Raw genomic sequence first — 19,107 nt, 5'->3', positions numbered from 1 at the left:
CAGCTTCCTACCTTCAGTAAGAGCTATCCTTCACAGATAGGATGTGTGAAATGTCAATTGCTCTTTCTGGAAAAGTGGTCTGAAACTGCTCTGGGGCTGGCTGTCCTGAAAGATACCTTCCATGTCATTTAATACACCAGTCTCTAGTAGCCACATGGATTCCAGACACTGGAGAAAGGACCAGAAGCATCACCTAATCTTCGTAAAGAAACTGGGTAATGCAAAGCAGCAGCTAGCTTTTAAAACCTGTTCAGACCTTATTCACTTACGTTTCTTCAGGGATTAAAAAGAACATCATCAGGAATGGACCTGCTAAAGATACATCTTTTTTAATCAAGACAGCTTTTACTGTTGTAATGGACTGATAATTAAATAGTATGGTACTGAAAAAAAACAGAACTAAGATTTAGGCCTGTTGTATGGTTTATAGTGACAACTGGCCTTGGGCATGCTTATCTGCAGTAAGTGGAAGACATCTTGTTCCTTCCGTGCAGGGAGGATAGCTCTGTGGTACAGACTACTGTGTATCTGCTCTAGTTCTCACAGCTGCAGTGCTCATCTAGTTGGGTTAAAGTTGGGTTGGAACAGGGAAGTGATTACATTATATGAGATGTATCTATCCCAACCCCAGTGCAGTGTGTGACAGTGAAAGTTGCAGTTCAGCAAGTTCCACCTGCCAAATGTACTGTGTTCAGTGGTGGCTGAAGCCTAGACAGCTACAACCCACTGGCTACCGCTGGAATCATTGCACTTGAGTTATGGCACCCCTCACATTACATGTACTCCTTAATGTTTAATTACTGGAAAAATCAAGAGTGTTCAGATTGTGGTGTTCTTTCTATAGCAGTTATTGTTCAGAGTTAAGCAGCAGCTGGAGACTCCTGACTTAACCCTTGTCTCTCCCTTGGCTGACAAGCACCTGCTACTCCATGGTTGACAGACTGTTTAATGATCTGCAGACCCAGAATGCGCACTTCCCTTCACTGGGGCAGAGGTGGCTGAGTTGATGCTGTTAAGTTACACGTATGCTAACAATAACTTAAATTTGAGGTCATATATTACAAAGCTGAAAAAAAAATAAATCCCCAAACAAGTATGTTACAAAGCTGAAAAAAAATCCTCCCATAACTTTAGGTAAGGCAGAACTTAGGCTGTGATTACACAAACTGTTTGACAAGTTAATAAATGGCAGCCTGTGACACCTTGTGTTATAGAAACTGCCAAGTGTCTGTTGTTGATAAGGCCTTAAGTTTGTCCTGATCGTGGCTTGAACATTCTATATACATCTGGCTGAACCAGTGTGGTTTGTACAGTATAAAATCCCACACAAAGCTCAGGTATGAAATAGATGCCCCGAAGGAGGAGCGCAGCACCTCTTGAACAAATGAAGTGTACAGACAAGTTTGTAATGGAGGTTCTTGCGGTTCCCTTTACGTCTGATGAACTTCATGGAGCATTAGCTCCCGAGGTATGCTTGTTTCTGGACCGTGGAGCTTGGATGCTCTTCTTTCAAAAGCAGCTACCATCTGCTTTATCACTTCATCAAAAAATAGCGTAGCAAGTTTTGAGTGTAGAAGTGAACGAAATTCAAAAGAAACCTGTTTAAGAAAATAGAGAATAATTGTTTTTCTATGTCTACCATTGTGGTAAAAAATGCTGTTAGAAGAAGACAACTTCATTAAAGCATCTCCAGTTAGTCTGCAAGCTGCAGGAGAAAGAACAGTTAAAACAGAGCTATATGTGAGTGTGTCTGAGAAGAAAAGCCTTATTCCTTTGTCAGAGGACAGTATCTCCCCAAGCTCTTCAGTTAGAATCCCTTCTTTCAGTTTTTTGAGGTAATCATTTCCATTTATCTAAACTCTATTTTACTTAATAAATGATGCATCACAGTCAGGATAATGAAAACTTATTGACAACAAATAAATCAGTTACTTTGCACACAGGATTCACCCGGGGGCCGTAAGTTCTCTGAAGAAAGTCCTGCATGGCATGGCATGGCAACAGCCTTACAGGTAAGCTGGTGCAAACCTAAGAGCCATTTAAACCTAGCTCGAAATAGGTACTTGTGAACTACCAGCATTTTAAATCAGTCTTTCCATCTTGGTAGCTGTAGTTACGGTATGTTCAAACGAGATACAAATTTGACTGTGTGTGCCAAAACACGCTGTCCTGACACAGGCAGGCAATGTCAGCCTATAGCCATAAAGGTTAAGCTCTGTTCTGCACCCTTGGGCCTCTTACCACAGCACTAGAGCTTCTGCATTTTCTTCTAGCTACTGAATCTTGCATTTTAACTGAAGCTAATGCAGCAGTTAACTGTTAAGGCAGGCATGCAGGGAACTGCCTTTTCTCTCCACCCTCAGAAGAAAAGGTCATTTTTATGTCTAATAGTCTTCAATTACATTTTTGTGCTGTGCTGGCCTTCAGCCTAGCTAAATACTATTCCCCTAAGGCCATGGAATGGTATTGTTTAGGAACACAAAGCTTCCCAAAATGATTACAGACTTTTCAGGAAAAGCAGGTTGCTCTTCTGCAATTTCATCAGTCCTGCTATAGCATGTCTTTTGGATTGAGATTGAAGTATTTTTGTCACTCCTGAAAAATCAGCAGATTAAATGCTATATTGAGCAAATGCAGCTGCTCTCAAATAGCTTATGAGTAATGCACATTAACTGCAACACAGGAGCACACAATTAAACCACTTGGCTTGTAAGCCAAGTGTAGCTTCACTTACAATTTGCCTAACCTCAAGCATGAGTAAAATTAACGTGCCTTTTGAAAGTATGAACGCTGTAGTTCAGAGCATGTAGAGTTGTGCAGGCCAGGGATAAGGAGTTTGGCATCATGTTCAGTTACTATGTAAAAACTTCAGGTACAGTACACACAAAGTTTGCACATGGTAAAAATGGTGGTGGACTTCAATCTATATACCAAGTCATTTAGGAGCTGAAACCAAACTAGTTCTCTGCTGCTTATATATGTCTTCTGCCATCAAGCTAGCAAAACAGGATACAGTAGCTTGTGGGAACCAGCATAACCCAAAACTCAAATTATATTTTGTAAAGCAAATGAGCATTCTTGAAATCAAAGTTTTCTCTCCAGTATCTGTAATAGCACAGTATGTTTTGAGAAGGTTGTTGTGAAATGCTTATCATCCCTAACTGCACAGGCTCAGAGGCAAGTAACACAGCAGGTCAGTAACCAGCAAGGGTTGGAGTCCGTCAGGACTAGGCTTTGTTGAAGCAGTCTGCTTCTCAGTCTGCTTCTCAGATGGCTACATTTGCTTCTGCCACCTCAAAATGGGGTAAGCAGTAAGAAGTAGAGGTAGTTTTTCCCCAAGAAAGTGAAAATGTCCACTTTAAGCCCAGTTTTGGCTCCCTTTAGCTGGAATTCTTGATCTGAAATGTCAAAAGGTGGTGTGGGGAGTTCTCCTCACAGACTCAATATTTAGATGACAGTGTTTAAACATTTACATGTACTGGTTAGTAGCAGGATTTGACACTTATTTGCCTGGAGAAATGAAAATACCACAAGCAAGTAACATGCAAATGTCATTGGCAAATCCCATGAGAAATGTATTTGTTGGAGTGCCTATAGATTAATTTTTACAGTTGAACTGTATGAATTCAATAAGCTGAAAGTTGCTAACCTGAGGAAATTAATGTGCTAGTTTACAAATACTCCAAAAGCTGGCTTTTTTTATTCACAGAAGACAATTTTTAAAGCAGAGAATCCCAGTAGAGGGCAGCAGGATCAACCCATTTCTGTGCAATTTTGCATCCCGTTCTGAACTCCAGTTTAGTTACATGCTCGATGCAACACCTACCCTTAACACTATAAAATGTGAGAAAACAATGTGATGACAGACTACACAGACAAAATGGAAAAGCAGTAACTTGAGTGAAAGACAATTTGTCTAGGAGTAACAGGCTAAATCATGTACAGATTTAAAGAAGGATAGTTTTGAGCTGCAGTGATATCCCTTCATAGAGGTGCAAGCAAAAATCTGTTATACCTTCATTATAAAAGGAAGGTGTAAGAGTAAAAATACATCAAAAAGTAAAACTAGAAGCTAGAAAATGAAATTGATCAAACTGAAGGCCAAACAGAATACCTGCTTTCTAGTACCAAGAACACTTAGGTTATAGAGCAATTAAAGGGGAAATAGCAAAGTATGTTTAGTATTTCTCCCTTTGTATTTGACTAAAAACTTCAGCATGTTTAGAATTGTAGGGTAAGAGATGCCAGTCCTTAGACTGTTTCATGATATGTGGATTCCTCACAGAAGACTGCTATCTCTACAGGACATTGTAGTGGTTTCCATATGGTAAACTTTCCAAAAGTTTTTGGCTAGTAGTAACTACAACTAACTTGCTTTCAGGGTTTCTGTTAAAAAAATAAAAACAAAAATGAATGAGTACCACACATTTAATAAAAAAAAGCACAGCTGAAGATACTGTTTCTATGCCCTGTTCTAAGCACGTCATAGTCTGAATGCCACTACTTACTGAAAAATCCAATGTACATGTCCTTGGATAACCAGGGATACCTGGGCTGAAACGCCACACTGTTTCCAAGTGATTAAATAGTTTCCCATCAGTGCAGGATGCCTAAAATAGTGAAAAAGTGAAGCTACAATTAGGCTTGTACAGATGTGACAAATTGCTATTACTGTAGTTTGCATTTTGTTAGAGAGTGAAGGTCACGAGATAGTTAAAATTATTCTCATAGTGCAGCCAGCATGAGATCCCATTTGCCCAATGTCATTTATGGCAAAATAACTAAATTCCTTTTAAGGGAGAGGAAAAACTCTTGTTGAGAGTCATAAAACAGATCTCTAGCATGATGCACGGAACATCAGAATAATGCTGTATACCAGAATTTTGAACAACACTGCTTTAAGCAAAGGATACGGATATTAACTGGGTTTGTACTTTTTTTCTTTATATACTGATATATGGACTGGTAGTCTCAGGATGCAGGAATACTTAGCATCAAAATAAACCTCACTGAAGACAAACTCCAAGCATCACCTGTCACAAGATACTATTGTGATCAAGAGCTACCATGAAGGCAGTAAGACTTTACACTCAAGTTCATAATCAGCTTATATGTTGACTTTTAGTTACCAGGAAGCCATACCTAACATTTCAGGAGTGCTTGCATACAATCCTCCTTCAAAACAACAAAGTATTCGCTGTAGTCAACTTCATAGTTTTTGTGACAATAGGATCCTTACTGTCACTGATTTTTCTTTTGGCACATACAGATGATTTTGTGAAGCTGTAATCTCAATTGGCTCTGAATTTCTAGAGAGAATTTCTCTAACTTTACTTTTTTAACTTGTTTTTACAAGTTCTTCCTGCTACCACAAGCAGCTCTGCTCCAACAAGACTACACATAATGAATAGGTATTGCTCATGCTTTGAAAGCCATAGTAAGGTAAGCCATCTCCAAGATCAATCAGCAGCACAAAAATGCCTACATTTTTCTGCCCAGGAATGAGATGCAGTACCTTGCTACTTCTTCAGCAGAAAGGGCAGGAGTGGAGGGAAGATTGGCCACAAAGAGCTGGGTTTGCTTTTCATGCAGCTGCCAGAAGGGCAGAAAGAACAGGAAAACCGCCACTGTGTCCCCCTTCCTCCCAGCCTTGTAAGCAGCAAACGCATTCCATGCTTCCCTGGTAGCTGCTGCTACCAGTGTGATTTTTCCACTGCTCATTTTGTTGTCATCCGTAGCCTGCTATGCTAGACCAGCCTGCAAGATGCCTTTGCCCAAAGTTATTTCTGAGGCCAGTGAAGCAGTCCAAACTTCACTGTCCAAGCAACAAAGTAGTTGTTTCTCTAGAAACGTTCCTATAGTTACATGAATATAATGAAAACTTCTGAGAAAAACAATCCCAGCAGAGAAAAGGCTAATAAGTCAAGGAGGAAGAATTCTAAAGAAACGGCTTTCCTCACCGCTTCTGTGGTCTTTTCTGAAACAATAATTCCCTGTTTGAGTGAATTAGAGGGGAAGAGAGTCCAGTCTTGTCAGGAAAGAGTAGAAAGGGAGAGCAGTCATCATGTAAAATGCAAATTTTTCCATTGTAGCTGCTCAACTTAGTAAAGTGAGACTTTTTTCTTTCCAGAATCAGTAAGTACCTTGAGTAAAGGCACTTAGCATATTCCTGTCTAAACTTATGTCTCTCCTGTACTTAAACCTATACCTATTTTCTGTTGTAAGCAATGTCTTTTAACAGGAAGCCTAAAAAAGAAAAGTGAACTAGGATATCTAAACAATTATCTTGAGCAGCAATTAACCGTAGTATTTTCACTAGTTAATCCAAGAAATAATCAAGATCTGCCAAATGAAGGGAGAAGCAGTTTTGCTGTAAGGAATCTGTTCTGAGCTGTTCCTTGCCGAAACAGATTTGAACACGTAAGGCAAACAAGTAGTTAGAAGATCCAGGCACCATTTAAAATTTCTCCCTTTATATTTTTGTTTTAATTATTGCCTTGAAAAGCTGAAAGGAGGAGAAATACAACTGCTTCTCTTCTGAACAGAGTAATTCTAAAACATGGTGTTTAAATCTACTCTGTCTTCTCTTCAATACACTGAATAACAAGGTCTTCAGCTCGGTTTTAGACTTCACATATTAACTAGTTAAAATTGTCAGAAGTAATGACAGATACCAATTTTGCTAAGGCATCAGAAGCTACAGTCAAAGATAACTTTTAAGTCAGTATTAATTTTGCATTTAGAGAGGAAAATTATAACAAAACCAAACAAAAATGGTATCTCTTATTAATGGTTGCAGTTTCTCCAGCAAAGGCAAATTAAAATGGAACTCACCACCACCATTTGCCCGGTTATATTATAAAAGCACATTAAAATTCTCCCCAGTTAATCTAAACTCTTAAAAGCAACACAGATTTTGAGCCACATAAAGCACTCCCCTTACAAATTTTGTTTTGAAGCAAGACATTTCTGGAATATTTGCTTTTCAAAGGTTACAGAAAGTCGCAGCTAAGAAAAAACCCACAGCAAAACAGTTACCTTAACTAAATGAGGTCTCACTAGGGTAACAATCGACGTATACGTCTCTACGACAGGAGGGAATCCGATTTCTAACTGTGCTTTGCAGTATCCAGAGCGCTTTGTTAATACATCTGATCTTTTACACCAAGGAACAAATAGTTTGTAATTCTCCACAACAGCCACAACTTCATACATTTCCTGCATAGAGTACCTGGAAACAGAAACATTAACATTTGCTACAAGGTATATTAACCTCAAATTCAGTATTTAAAAGTTTCAAAGATGGTATAAATGGCATAGGCAGTTTGAAAAGTGAACATACAAGTCACCTGCAAACACTACACCTGTTTCTGGAAATTAAAAATGCACCTTTGCTAACTAAGAGGGAAAAAAAAAAAAAGTAATAAACTGTACAAGTCTTTGCTTTAAGAAGCAAAACACCACACAACATCCAGCAGTAAAGTTAGTGAACAGTGAACCTGGTGTCTGCTACTTTCTGTATTATCAGGTAAATATGCATATGTTTCAAATGGGAAAAATATTTTTCCCAGCACAGCTGGTCTTCATTTAGGTCAATCTTAGACATTCCACATAAAGAACCCACGCTTCATGGCTACAAAGAAAAGGTGTATCAGAACTGAAGTACTATATTTCATAAGGTTTAAATAGAGGAACACTACTTCCCTTATTTTAGCCCAAATAAAAAAGCTTAATTAAAAATACATGCAATGGAAAAACTTCACAGAATAGCTGAGGTTGGAAGGAAGCTCTGGATATCATCTTGTCCAACTCCCCTGGCTCAAGTAGGATATTGAAATCACATGAAAGAATATGGTGGCAATATTTTAGTTGATTCTACTGTAATGTGGCAAAGTATTACATAGCTATGGTTTTTAGTTTTTAGTTCTGACTCAGAAAAGAATCGAAGCACATGCTTAACTCCACCTGCGTTTAAAATGAAGCGTATGTTCAACAGTACTCAACAGTAAGTACTGGACAAAGGCTCTTTTTAAATGAATATGGGAAATCTGTTGCAGTTCAACAACTGTCACATAAATGAATGTTAAGCATAGTAAAAACATTATGCCTTTAAACAAGCAGTTCATACTATTGTGGATCAAAGACTGGGGGCAGATCCCAGTCTCATTAAATGAGCTGGAATTTTCCCGCTACCTTTAAGGTAAACAGGATTTCAAAGTCTTTTTCTATATGCCTAAGTTTCTTCATCACACAACTAACTAATTTCCTGCTTTCAAAGAGAAGAAAATTTTGAGGAGTGAGAAGTACAACATAATGTAAGTGCAAACACTGGCATGGATTTGGGACAGAAGGGAACAGAGTTTTCACACTTGCTGATTTGTTCCCATTTCACCAGATTAAATCACTAGTGTATTCTTCCCTTTCAAGGTTATTTTCATTTTTTCCTGGAATAGAAGGTTTATTTCTGCAGTTTCTTTCTGTGAGGCAAGGCTTTGAGTTCCAGTTTCAGACTGGAAAAGCCCGATTTCTGTAAATTCCAAAAGTCAAAACTCCTTTCTAGTCTCCAGTTGGGCAGAGTCACTGGGGCCTGTGTGTTCAGGGATGCTCAGTCTTTAACTTCTAGCATTTTGGATTAACCACAGCAAACACAAAATCAAGAAGCACATAAATTCTCTTTCCACACTTCTATACAAACCCGATAATTCTTCTTTCAGAATATTCTTTTCTTTTGTTTACTAGCGGTGCAGCAATGTTGAAGAAGGTTCTTGAAAAGGCATGGCTCCTTACAGGCGAAGGAGAAATTCTGGTCATCAGAATACCACAAGAAGCCAAGTGTCTGAAACAGTAGAAATGTTCTTAGATGCATTTAATGTCAGCAAAATAAATAACAATATATTCAGGTGAGAAAATCTGTTGCTTAACGTTCCAGAAAACGTCAGATTCAGATGGAAAAGCAAAAACAAATGCTTGTAAGAGAACACGGATCATTAAAAACACAAGGGGGACTTTTTTTTCCTTAGGAGAAACTAAAAATAGCCCCCAGTCACGAGGAAAGTAAGTGGCAGAGTAAAATACAAAGGCCCTCATTAAACACTGCCAGCCTGAGTTCACGTACAAACCTCACAAGCACTTAGCTTGCAGAACAGGCTTCCTTAATAGCAAAAGCAACACACAGTCTGCAATACTTTACCCTTCTGGAATATGCAAAGAGAAGGTTACACCTGGAGATATGAAGCTGAACTCTGCTACAATCCCTCTGCTGCCATCCTTCTCTTAGAAGGACAATCTCATTCTGAAAGACCTGTCAGAAAGTACATCATTTACCCAGCTTTCTACATTTCCTTCAGAATATATCATGCAAAACCTCAGACACAGTGTATTTGTAAGTAAAATGTAACAAATTACCTTTAAAAATGCTAGTAATTCTGAGATTGTACCTCTGTGTTCTTTGTGAACATCTACACTAAAATCGAACAAATACCCACTGTGATTAATAGGTCTATTTTGCTAAATAACTGATTTTGCCTAGGTCAAGTCAGTTAAGACACAAAATGCTACCTCAAAGGCTCTGATTTTTGGCACAAGGAAGCTAAATATGCCACTATTTGTTGTCAGTGATTCCACAAACATAAGCTAAAGAGCAACCTAGGTCTTTCTCTGTTCTTTCTCTAATTAAACAATCAGGACCATACTTCTAGATTCACATAGTCAAAAATGGAACCAACCTTCCCCACTTAACATTACACTTGTTTGGGGGTATTTTTTAAACTCAGTGAACAGATAGATAGTATTTTTTACTAACCAGCAAAGTAGTCTAGTGAGTTAGAGTTGCCAATTGTAAACAATTTAAATTATTATTCTGTTCATTAAAAATCAATGTAACTATGAATTCTAAAGAAACACAGTAATAATCTGGGCCTGACCCCATTGGTTTATATGGCCACTGTATTAGGAGACAGGCAAATAATAGATTGGTATTGAGTTCAGAGGAAAATAATCATCAGCAGATTAGAAACAATCTGTGCAGACCTTTTACAAATAAATACGCAGCTGTGATACAGGGAGAGGTTTGACAACAGAGACTGTAATCTGTGCAGTTGAAAAGGAGTTACTTAAAATGTGACCAGTATGGTATCAAAAAGGTTAAATAATAGGTTGACTTTAAAAGTCCAGACAACAAACTCTGCAAATGTTTGCAGCTGTATCCCAAGGGATGTAGAGAACATAGTTTGGATTTTTTTTCCACACAGACTGGACAAGACTGTTAAGGAAGAGCATTGCTTTCATAGAAATGCTGGAGGGTGCCGGTAACATTGTAGCTGCCCCAACCAGGTTTATAGAAAGCGTTCAAATGCTTGGACCGGACTTCATTCTGGAGAGCTAATTTAAATTATTTTCTCCATGCAGGACTACATACAGTACACAGTACAAATTAGCTGCCGGGTTTCTATTCTTGTTTTTATTTTTACTGTAATGCTATGCCAGTATATTTTTTAATGCAGTTTTATCTAGAGCCATTTCAGTTACAAGGCTGAAAAACAATATCTACACATAATCTTTTAGCAGCCGTAAGACAACGTCCCTTTCACAATGACATTGTCGTTCAAGGAAGGCAAGGTTAAGAGAGGCTATAATGCTAACAAACATGGGGAGGCTTCATCTCTCCCACGATTTTATCTGAAGAAAAACAGATGCTGTGACAGTGTGCTAGGCTTGGTTCCAGTTCAGGAAAGCACACCTCTTTTCAAGAAATCACAAAAGCATGGATTCCAATGGACTCTCACACATGGTTTTGTGAACCTGATCAAGGCTACAGAAGAAAAGCCAAGCCCTTAGCAGCATTCAGACACAAGGACCACCTCCATATTATCCTCCAGCAGTGACACAACCATATCTGCTCACACTGCTCTGGCTGGCATGGCTCAATTCCTGCCACTCACTGCTTTCTCTGTAAACATTTGGGCACTGACCACTGTCTCACCTGAATTCCATGGCCTGAGAGAAAACATTTACTGGTCTATGGTATATGTATGTAAGTGATCTGTATTCAGTGATCATTTTTAATAGCTACAAAAATTTCTAAGCCTGAAGATTAACTTATTTTTGTAAAAAGGGATCTTGAACTCCTGACTATAAAAACTGAAATTAGCTGTAAGAGCAAATTGTTATCATAACCGTTAGTTCCATCCGGTTAGTGGTCCCTGATGGCCATTTTATGGTCTGTGAGACGAGTTGATTCAAATTCTCTGTCAACAGCTGTTCCCATCCCCCAAAAATGAGTGTTGCCAACAAGTGTCATCTCAGTCTGAATGAGCCTAACTTACCACCTGAGTTCTTGAAGTCTCAGGACCCCATCACAGTATCACAGTATCACAGTATGCTGGAGATTGGAAGGGACCTCAAAAGATCATCTAGTCCAATCCCCCTGCCGGAGCAGGAACACCTAGATAACGTTACACAGGAATGTGTCCAGGCGGGCTTTGAATGTCTCCAGGGAAGGAGACTCCACAACCTCCCTGGGCAGCCTGTTCCAGTGTTCCGTCACCCTCACTGAGAAGAAGTTCCTTCTCAAGTTTAAGTGGAACCTCTTGTGTTCCAGTTTGCACCCATTACCCCTTGTCCTATCATTGTTTGCCACTGAGTAGAGCCTGGCTCCATCCTCGTGACACTCCCCCTTTATATATTTATAGACACTTATAAGGTCACCCCTCAGTCTCCTCTTCTCTAAACTATAAAGACCCAGCTCCCTCAGTCTTTCCTCATAAGGGAGATGCTCCACTCCCTTAATCATCTTGGTTGCCCTGCACTGGACTCTCTCCAGCAGCTCCCTGTCCTTCTTGAACTGAGGGGCCCAGAACTGGACACAATATTCCAGATGGGGTCTCACCAGGGCAGAGTAGAGGGGAAGGAGGACCTCTCTCGACCTACTAACCACCGCCCTTCTAATACATCCCAGGATGCCATTGGCCTTCTTAGCCACAAGGGCACAGTGTTGGCTCATTGTCATCCTGTCGTCCACTAGGACCCCCAGGTCCCTCTCCCCTACACTGCTCTCTAGCAGGTCGTTCCCCAACCTATACTGGAACCTGGGGTTGTTCCTGCCCAGATGCAGGACTCTACACTTTCCCTTGTTATATTTCATCCCGTTATTCCCTGCCCAACTCTCCAGCCTGTCCAGGTCTCGCTGGATGGCAGCACAGCCTTCTGGCGTGTCAGCCACTCCTCCCAGCTTAGTGTCATCAGCAAACTTGCTGATAGTACACTCAATTCCCTCATCTAAATCATTGATGAATATATTAAATAATACCGGTCCCAGTACTGACCCTTGAGGCACTCCACTAGTTACAGGCCTCCAACTAGAGCCCCATAGAAAACTCTCTGGCTTCTCTCCTTCAGCCAGTTCGCAGTCCACCTCACTACCTGGTCATCCAGTGCCGTGAGGATGCTGTGGGAGACTGTGTCAAAGGCTTTGCTGAAGTCAAGGTAGACCACATCCACCGCTCTGCCATCATCCATCCACCGTGTTATTTCCTCATAAAAGGCTAAGAGATTGGTCAAACATGATTTCCCCCTGGTGAAGCCATGTTGACTGCCCCTCATAACCCTCTTATCCTTGATATGCTTTAAGATGGCACCAAGGATAAGGTGTTCCATCACTTTCCCAGGGATGGAGGTGAGGCTGAATAGTTACCCGGGTCCTCCTTCTTGCCCTTTTTGAAGACCGGAGTGACATTTGCCTTCCTCCAGTCCTCAGGCACCTCTCCCGTTTCCCAGGACTTGGTAAAGATGATGGCGAGTGGTCTAGCAATGACTTCCGCCAGTTCCCTCAGCACCCGCGGGTGCATCCCATCTGGACCCATGGATTTATGGACGTCCAGATTGCTCAACTGATCTCTAACCCATTCCTCATCGACTAAGGCAAGTCGCTCCGTCGACCTGACTTCATCTAAGGTCTCAGGGGTATAGGGCTCTTCAGGACTGCCTGCAGCAGAGTAGACAGAGACAAAGAAGGCATTCAGTAACTCTGCCATCTCTGCATCTTCTGTCACCAGGGCACCCATCCCGTTCATCAGTGGGCCTACATTGCCTCTGGTGTTAGTTTTGTCTGCCATGTACTTGAAAAAGCTCTTTTTGCTGTCCTTGACCCTTCTTGCCAGGTTTAATTCTAAGGAAGCCTTAGTCCTCCTAGCTGCCTTCCTACATCCCCTAGCAGCAGCCTTATATTCCTCCCAAGTGGCCAGCCCCTCCTTCCATGACCTGTAAACTCTCCTCTTCCACTTGAGCATACCCAGCAATTCCCTATTTAGCCACACAGGTCTCTTGGCCCTCTTCCTTGACTTCCTACGTGTCGGGATGCTCCGATCTTGAGCACGGAAAAAGCAGTCCTTGAATGTCAACCAACTATTTTGGGCCCCTTTTCCTTCAAGCAGCCTTGCCCATGGGATTTCCCCTAGCAATTGCTTGAAAAGGCCAAAGTTTGCCCTGCTAAAGTCCAGGGTTGCAATTCTACTTGGTATTCTACTAGTCCTACCACACAAGATCCTGAACTTCACCATCTCGTGGTCGCTGCAACCAAGGCAGCCCTCTACCCTTACTGCTTCAACCAGACCCTCCTTGTTAGTGAGGATGAGATCCAGCAGCGCTCCTCTCCTGGTCGGCTCATCCACCATTTGCAGGAGGAAGTTATCATCCACACACTGACCCTACTCAGGACTTCAAGGGGTCTACTGAGTTGACAACAGCATGTGAAAGCATCCCCAGCTTCAAAGCTACAAGTAATATAGTGCTGTTTTGGATTCAGCTTGTACTTGCTTAAAACCAGCTGCAAGATGGTTCTGCCTTACAAGAGAAACATTTTCAAACCCAGTTTGCAAACAGTTACTTAATGAGCTTCCCTGTACTGAATATCTTCTCAGTCATTGATTTTGCCCTCAAGACTCTAATAAATTACTTTTAAAAACAGCAAGTACGTTTACCAGGATAGAACCATTTTAATACTGCAAACACAACCTAAAGGATGAAAACACCCAGGATAATAGGTGAGAAATGGTGGTCCAAGTTGGCATTATACCGCTGCAGAGTAATAATTATGCCAAATGCTTGAAATTTGACATCATGAAGCAATCTCTATTCCACTTTTTCACTGGTTTATGAGGATGACAGTAGGACTTCGAATTTAACAAACACACTGCCACAACATTAGAACCCTTTTTTCTCCTAAGGTTTTAAAATAGCACCCTCTGCTTGTTCTTTCAGTGACAAGATCAACCCTTCCCCCAAAGCATATTTGTTTCTCAGGTAGTTCCAGCCAGCCTTACATGTGATCAGGGGATAAGGAACTTGTTGCGTTATCTGAAGTGGAAAACACCCGGGCGCTTTACTCAGTTTTTCATCTCTGTTACAGATTGCTCAAAGTTATGCAACCGCCTCGAGCAAAGAGGCAACTTCAGAATCTGGTAATCGCCTATTCTTCCAACGGCGCTGGCCGCGCTGAAAGGAGCCAACAGGTACCGCAGCTGAGGGCAGCGCCTCAGCCTCCCCCCGCGGAACGCGGACCCGGGGCTACTTTTTCTTTTCCCAAAGCCACCAGCGTCCCTCCCGCCCCGCTCCTCGGGCGGGACGAGCCGGGCAGGGGCTCGCCCGAGAGCTGCCGCTGTGGAGCGGGCTGAGGGAGTGGGCGCCTCAGGCGGCCCCACCCCGGCCTCGGCCCTGCTCGTGGCTCCCCGGGGCTACCGCGGTGCCACCCGGCTGGCGGAGGGGACCGACGCGGCGGCGGTTCCGCGGCACGGCGGTGAGAGGAGCCGCGGCGGGACCCTATCTGTCACCCCCGCGGCCACTCCGCCTCGCCCCGCGTACCTGACAGCGGCCGGGCGCGGTGGCGGCGGCGGGGCGGCAGCAAGCCCTCCTACCAGCACCCTGCCGAGCGACCGGCCGTTCCGCGCCATCTCGGGCCCCGCTCCTCAGCGGCTGCCCCGCCCACCGGCCGCGCGCTGCCTAACGGCTGCCAGCGCGGAGCCGCGCCCCCGCCGCGCGCGCCCAACCGCCTATCGCCGCTGAGGGGCCGGCCCGACATGGCGGGAGCGGCGCGCGCTCCGTCACGAGACTGCTCCCCCAGGCCCTGCTCCTGATTGGCCCGGCGGCGCGCGAGCCCCGCGCGCGGCTATAATAGGGCTTGTGCGAGCGAGCTCCCGCCCTCCCCGCGTGGCCCCGCAGTGCGCGTGACTGGGGAGGGGCGGGGCAGCGCAGCGCTGGCTGAGGGTTGGACCACCCCCCCGTCCGCAGGAAGGACTGCGGGAACAGGTAGCGGAGCGGCCGGTAAGGGCCCTCGGCGGTCCAAGTGGCTTAGAAAGGCCCCTTGGCACCCAGCCGGGCGGGTGGCGGGGCCCTTGCGAGGGTCACATCGACTTCCCTCAGCAGAGGTCTGCGCCCGCGGGTGTGCAGCGCTGTGGTGATGAGCCTGCTCCCGCTCGATGCGTGTGGGATTACCAACGTCATTAAAACATACCGCTGCCTCCGCAGACCCGGTTACAGTCGCAGAGCATCGTTTAACTACAAATAGACATGAAAAAGTCGTGTTGTTACTTACGCTTTCTCATAATTTGGTTTTCAAATACAGGCTCCCTTAACAAAAGTATGTTTTACAACTGCCCTGCAATTGAAGAGCCACTATTAAGATACTGTCCAGTCACACATTTTGTATTATATGCAATCATGCGTTACACATAAGTTGTTTAAAAGCGAGTCTACAAAACCTATTTCTATAAAACAGTATTTATTTTTTTTTTAATTCAACAGTTGGTGGACTATTCAGCTCTTGACTGGGGACCTTGAACTGCCGCGTAATACTTGAACTCAACCTTGAACGGAGGCCTTATACTTGCACTTCACAGTGTTTACCCATCCTTGATTTGCACATAGATGATGATAAGGTTGCTAGTCACAAGGTCTGCAAATTACACAGCTAGGAATTAAGGGCAGATGAACTATTTTGCATTTAACTGAATTCATCAGGAGCTACAATGTAAAATCTAGAGGATTTTCATGTATTTTGCATAGCACCACTGCACTGTTTCTGGCATAGCAATAATGAAAATATTTGTCTGTAAGCCTGTTGTGAAAAGGATTACACTTGTTACACTTTCATAAGATTTTGGTGGGCCTGAAAATCAAAAAAACATTGAAACTTCAGTGTGTACTCACTGCCAGTTTTGAAATCCAGCTGCTCTATTCGCACCCTGTCCCACTCGCAGTGCAGTACAGGCTGCATTTATTTTAACTACTCAGGGAGAAAGCGATCAGCTCCAGACACCGGCCTCAGGTTCTCTCTGCTGGAGGAAAGCTGTGGTGTTTTCTGCTTCTCCAAGGGGCTGGTACAGTCCTTACCCATCGCCCTCCTGCTGCCAGCTCTGGGGTGCTGTGCCAGTTGTGACATAGGCCTCCTGCAGGCCTGGAGCCCGGCTCCTCTTTAGATAAAGTCTAGGAAAGGATCCTCAGGCACCCCCAGGGAACACATTACCTTAGGAGCACGGATGACTGCTGCACTCCATCTTGCATTTATGTTTGTCAGGCTGCCCTTACCAGCAGTGACAGGCAAAGTGGGGATGGTTTGTGCTCAGGTCATAGACTACAAACCACAAAGCAGCTCTCATTCAAACACCTTCAAAAAGTTCATAATCAGAAGTGTGGTTTTTTAACTCATTTTGGCTTTTCTGTGAGGAGGAGGATCCTTTCTACCTTACTATTTGTTGACATCAGAAACAAGGGACTGGAAGAGATTTTATTTTGTGCTATTTTTTTCTTGCTCAAATTGTGTGAGAAGCTTTATGGAGCTGAAACGTAGATGCTGCTGTGAAATATTTCCTCTCTTTTTGTTCCCTTTAATAAACACATAAATATCAATAAACTGACCCCAGCACATGAAGCCAAGCACAGACCTGGGGTAAATCAAAGGATTGGAACTTTAGACCAGGTTTGTGGCTTTTTGCTTAATGTTAGCTCGTGCTGGGTGTGGGGAAAAAATGAATACCAATAAGAAGTTCTTCTGGGAAGAATCAGCAGGAGGGTGTAGTCATAAGCATGGCTTCTTTGAGTGAACCAGTGCCAGAAACTTCTAGGTGAATCAAGGACAGGCAGAGTAGTTGGATACTTCTTGCTGCAGCAGTGCCAGATAGCGATAGCTTAATCTGTCATGAAATTGGACCTGAAACTGTTACGTAAAGCAGGACCTCACAAGTCTAACTTGGGTATGCTTCCAGATCTACAAAGCTTATGGTCTCTTAAATCCAAGTTGTTTCCAACCCATACAGGAATGTCTGTGAAGTGTACGTACATGCCTATGAGGAGGAAAGGGATGGGAACTCGGGCAGGCAAAATAGGACTGGTACATTACTACCCTGTCAGTATTCTGTGACAGAAGGATTGTGCAGGAAGCAAAAGTACATATTCAGGGCTTTGACAGGCAGACACAAAGAAACTAGGGCAGCATACAGAATTTGGCAGTGGGGGGTGGGGGACAGTGGGAGAGACACAAGCAGAAAGCAGTTTTCTCATTGCTCATCACAGTGCAATTCCTGTTTGCTCTCATAGCACAGAACTCACTTTTATGTCGGAAATGGAATATTCTAAAACTGCTATTTTGAAGTGTTCCCTGGGGCCGCAACCCCTGAGCTCAGTTCAGTTTAATAACTGAGGAACTGTAATATTGCAACTAATATTCTGCCTCCCATAAGTTAGAAGTCAGGCTGAAGAAACAAGAGAAAGTTACTGCAAATTGATCTTCATCATGAACCCGAGCATGTGACATTTACTTAAAATAGTTACATGCATTAAATTCTTGTGGTAGGGAATTACTGTGTGCCTCAATCTAACCCTCACATGTCAGATGGACAGGCAGATGGCTAGATCAGTTGAGCGATCAAACATACATATTCACACAAATGCACAACCTTGGCTTTATTTTCTTTTAAGACAATCCTCAAAAAGCCATAATGTGAACTACCAACTTCTATAAAGGGAATGATGAGTAGTGAATATGTGTTTTGCCATCACGCATTTATCACCCTTTTTGCAAATAATTTACACATTTTACCTTATCAGAAGTTCTGAAGTTGGCTCAGCTTAGCTTGTTGCAAAGGCTTCTGAGGAGATCAGAGACTTAACAGTTTCTGATGATGAATAAAACAATAAAACTGCATAATAGTAAATAAATTATATAAGATTACATGTTACGCTGTGTTATAAAATATCATTAATGTGCTGTATGATCGAGCAGTCATGGACTTTGAACTTAAGTTGTGTCTCCAGCCTTGGTGTTTTACTTAGGTATGTGCTTACTACTACTAAAGGTTGAGGAAGTAACAAAATCACCTTATTCACAACACTTGACTTTTCACCTGGATCTTTTCCAGGGTTTTGCAAGTGGACAAAATCAATCCCATTTAGTTATGAGGTGTACTGTAGTCAGTGATGTTGAAATATGTATATATTCCATCAACAGAAGTGGGAAAAAAAGTTCGTAATTTCCAGGTGAATGCAGAAGCTGCATAAGGACAGTTACTGTAGAACAGCTAAACGATTTCTGTTTACATTCTCACCTAGCTCATATTCCATAAACCTCTCATCATTCCTCCTACTCTCTTCTAGGCTACACCAAGTTTGTGTGTGTCTTTGTTGAACTGCAGAGTCCCAAAATGAACTCCATCATCCTGTACTCCATCATCCTGTACTCCATCAGTGCTTCTGACTGTGCCAAGTAAAGTGAAATGATTGCTTTCCAGGTTTTATAGGCAATGCCACTTTCAATGGCCTAGAATTAGATTTACTTACTCTGTGGCAGCATGTTGCTACTAACAGATATTTAACTTTGATTTGCTGTCCACATGTGATCACTTTCTGATTATTTTTTTTTGGCTACTTTCAACTAATAATTGATTTCAAATTCCAATACATAGTACTTTGTGTTTGTCTGTCATTAAAGTGCACCTTGATCTTAGATTGTTTTTTATATGGATCAATATAAGATTATTCTGAATTCCTTCTTCTATCTGCCAGTGGTTTTAGCCAGTTTGGTGTCATCTACCAATTTTAGAAACCTAGCTTCCATTCTCT

General features: G+C 42.5%; 1 protein-coding gene and 1 long non-coding RNA gene across 2 annotated transcripts; one reads left to right on the top strand and one right to left on the bottom strand.

Moving 5' to 3' along the window:
• Positions 1-306: 306 nt before the first annotated feature.
• On the bottom strand, positions 307-15,038 carry COQ10B (coenzyme Q10B). The gene is made up of 5 exons (XM_062619686.1): positions 14,857-15,038; positions 8,696-8,836; positions 7,039-7,231; positions 4,509-4,610; positions 307-1,598 (listed from the first exon to the last, which is right to left on the bottom strand). The coding sequence occupies exons 1-5, from the start codon at positions 14,943-14,945 to the stop codon at positions 1,431-1,433; spliced, it is 693 nt and encodes a 230-aa protein (XP_062475670.1). The 5' UTR covers positions 14,946-15,038; the 3' UTR covers positions 307-1,430.
• On the top strand, positions 14,250-18,991 carry LOC134164187 (uncharacterized). The gene is made up of 2 exons (XR_009965041.1): positions 14,250-14,507; positions 18,643-18,991. It is a non-coding gene; the product is annotated as an uncharacterized LOC134164187 (long non-coding RNA).
• Positions 18,992-19,107: the final 116 nt, after the last annotated feature.

This window comes from Pezoporus occidentalis, unplaced genomic scaffold (genome assembly GCF_034315485.1).
Source record: "Pezoporus occidentalis ecotype Australia unplaced genomic scaffold, CSIRO_AGI_Poc_V1 ctg213, whole genome shotgun sequence".
Lineage (NCBI taxonomy): Eukaryota > Metazoa > Chordata > Aves > Psittaciformes > Psittacidae > Pezoporus > Pezoporus occidentalis.
The sequence above is the reverse complement of the archived record's forward strand: the minus strand, read 5'-3'. Positions and strand labels throughout refer to the sequence as shown.

Bases quoted from the DNA above. Each gene is read 5' to 3' on its own strand.
- COQ10B (XM_062619686.1), bottom strand. From the start codon at position 14,945: ATGGCGCGGAACGGCCGGTCGCTCGGCAGGGTGCTGGTAGGAGGGCTT. The intron at 4,611-7,038 runs GTAACTGTTTTG...TCACTATTTTAG, and splicing joins TGAGACCTCATTTAGTTAAG to GCATCCTGCACTGATGGGAA. The intron at 1,599-4,508 runs GTAAGTAGTGGC...TTTCTTAAACAG, and splicing joins CATGTACATTGGATTTTTCA to GTTTCTTTTGAATTTCGTTC.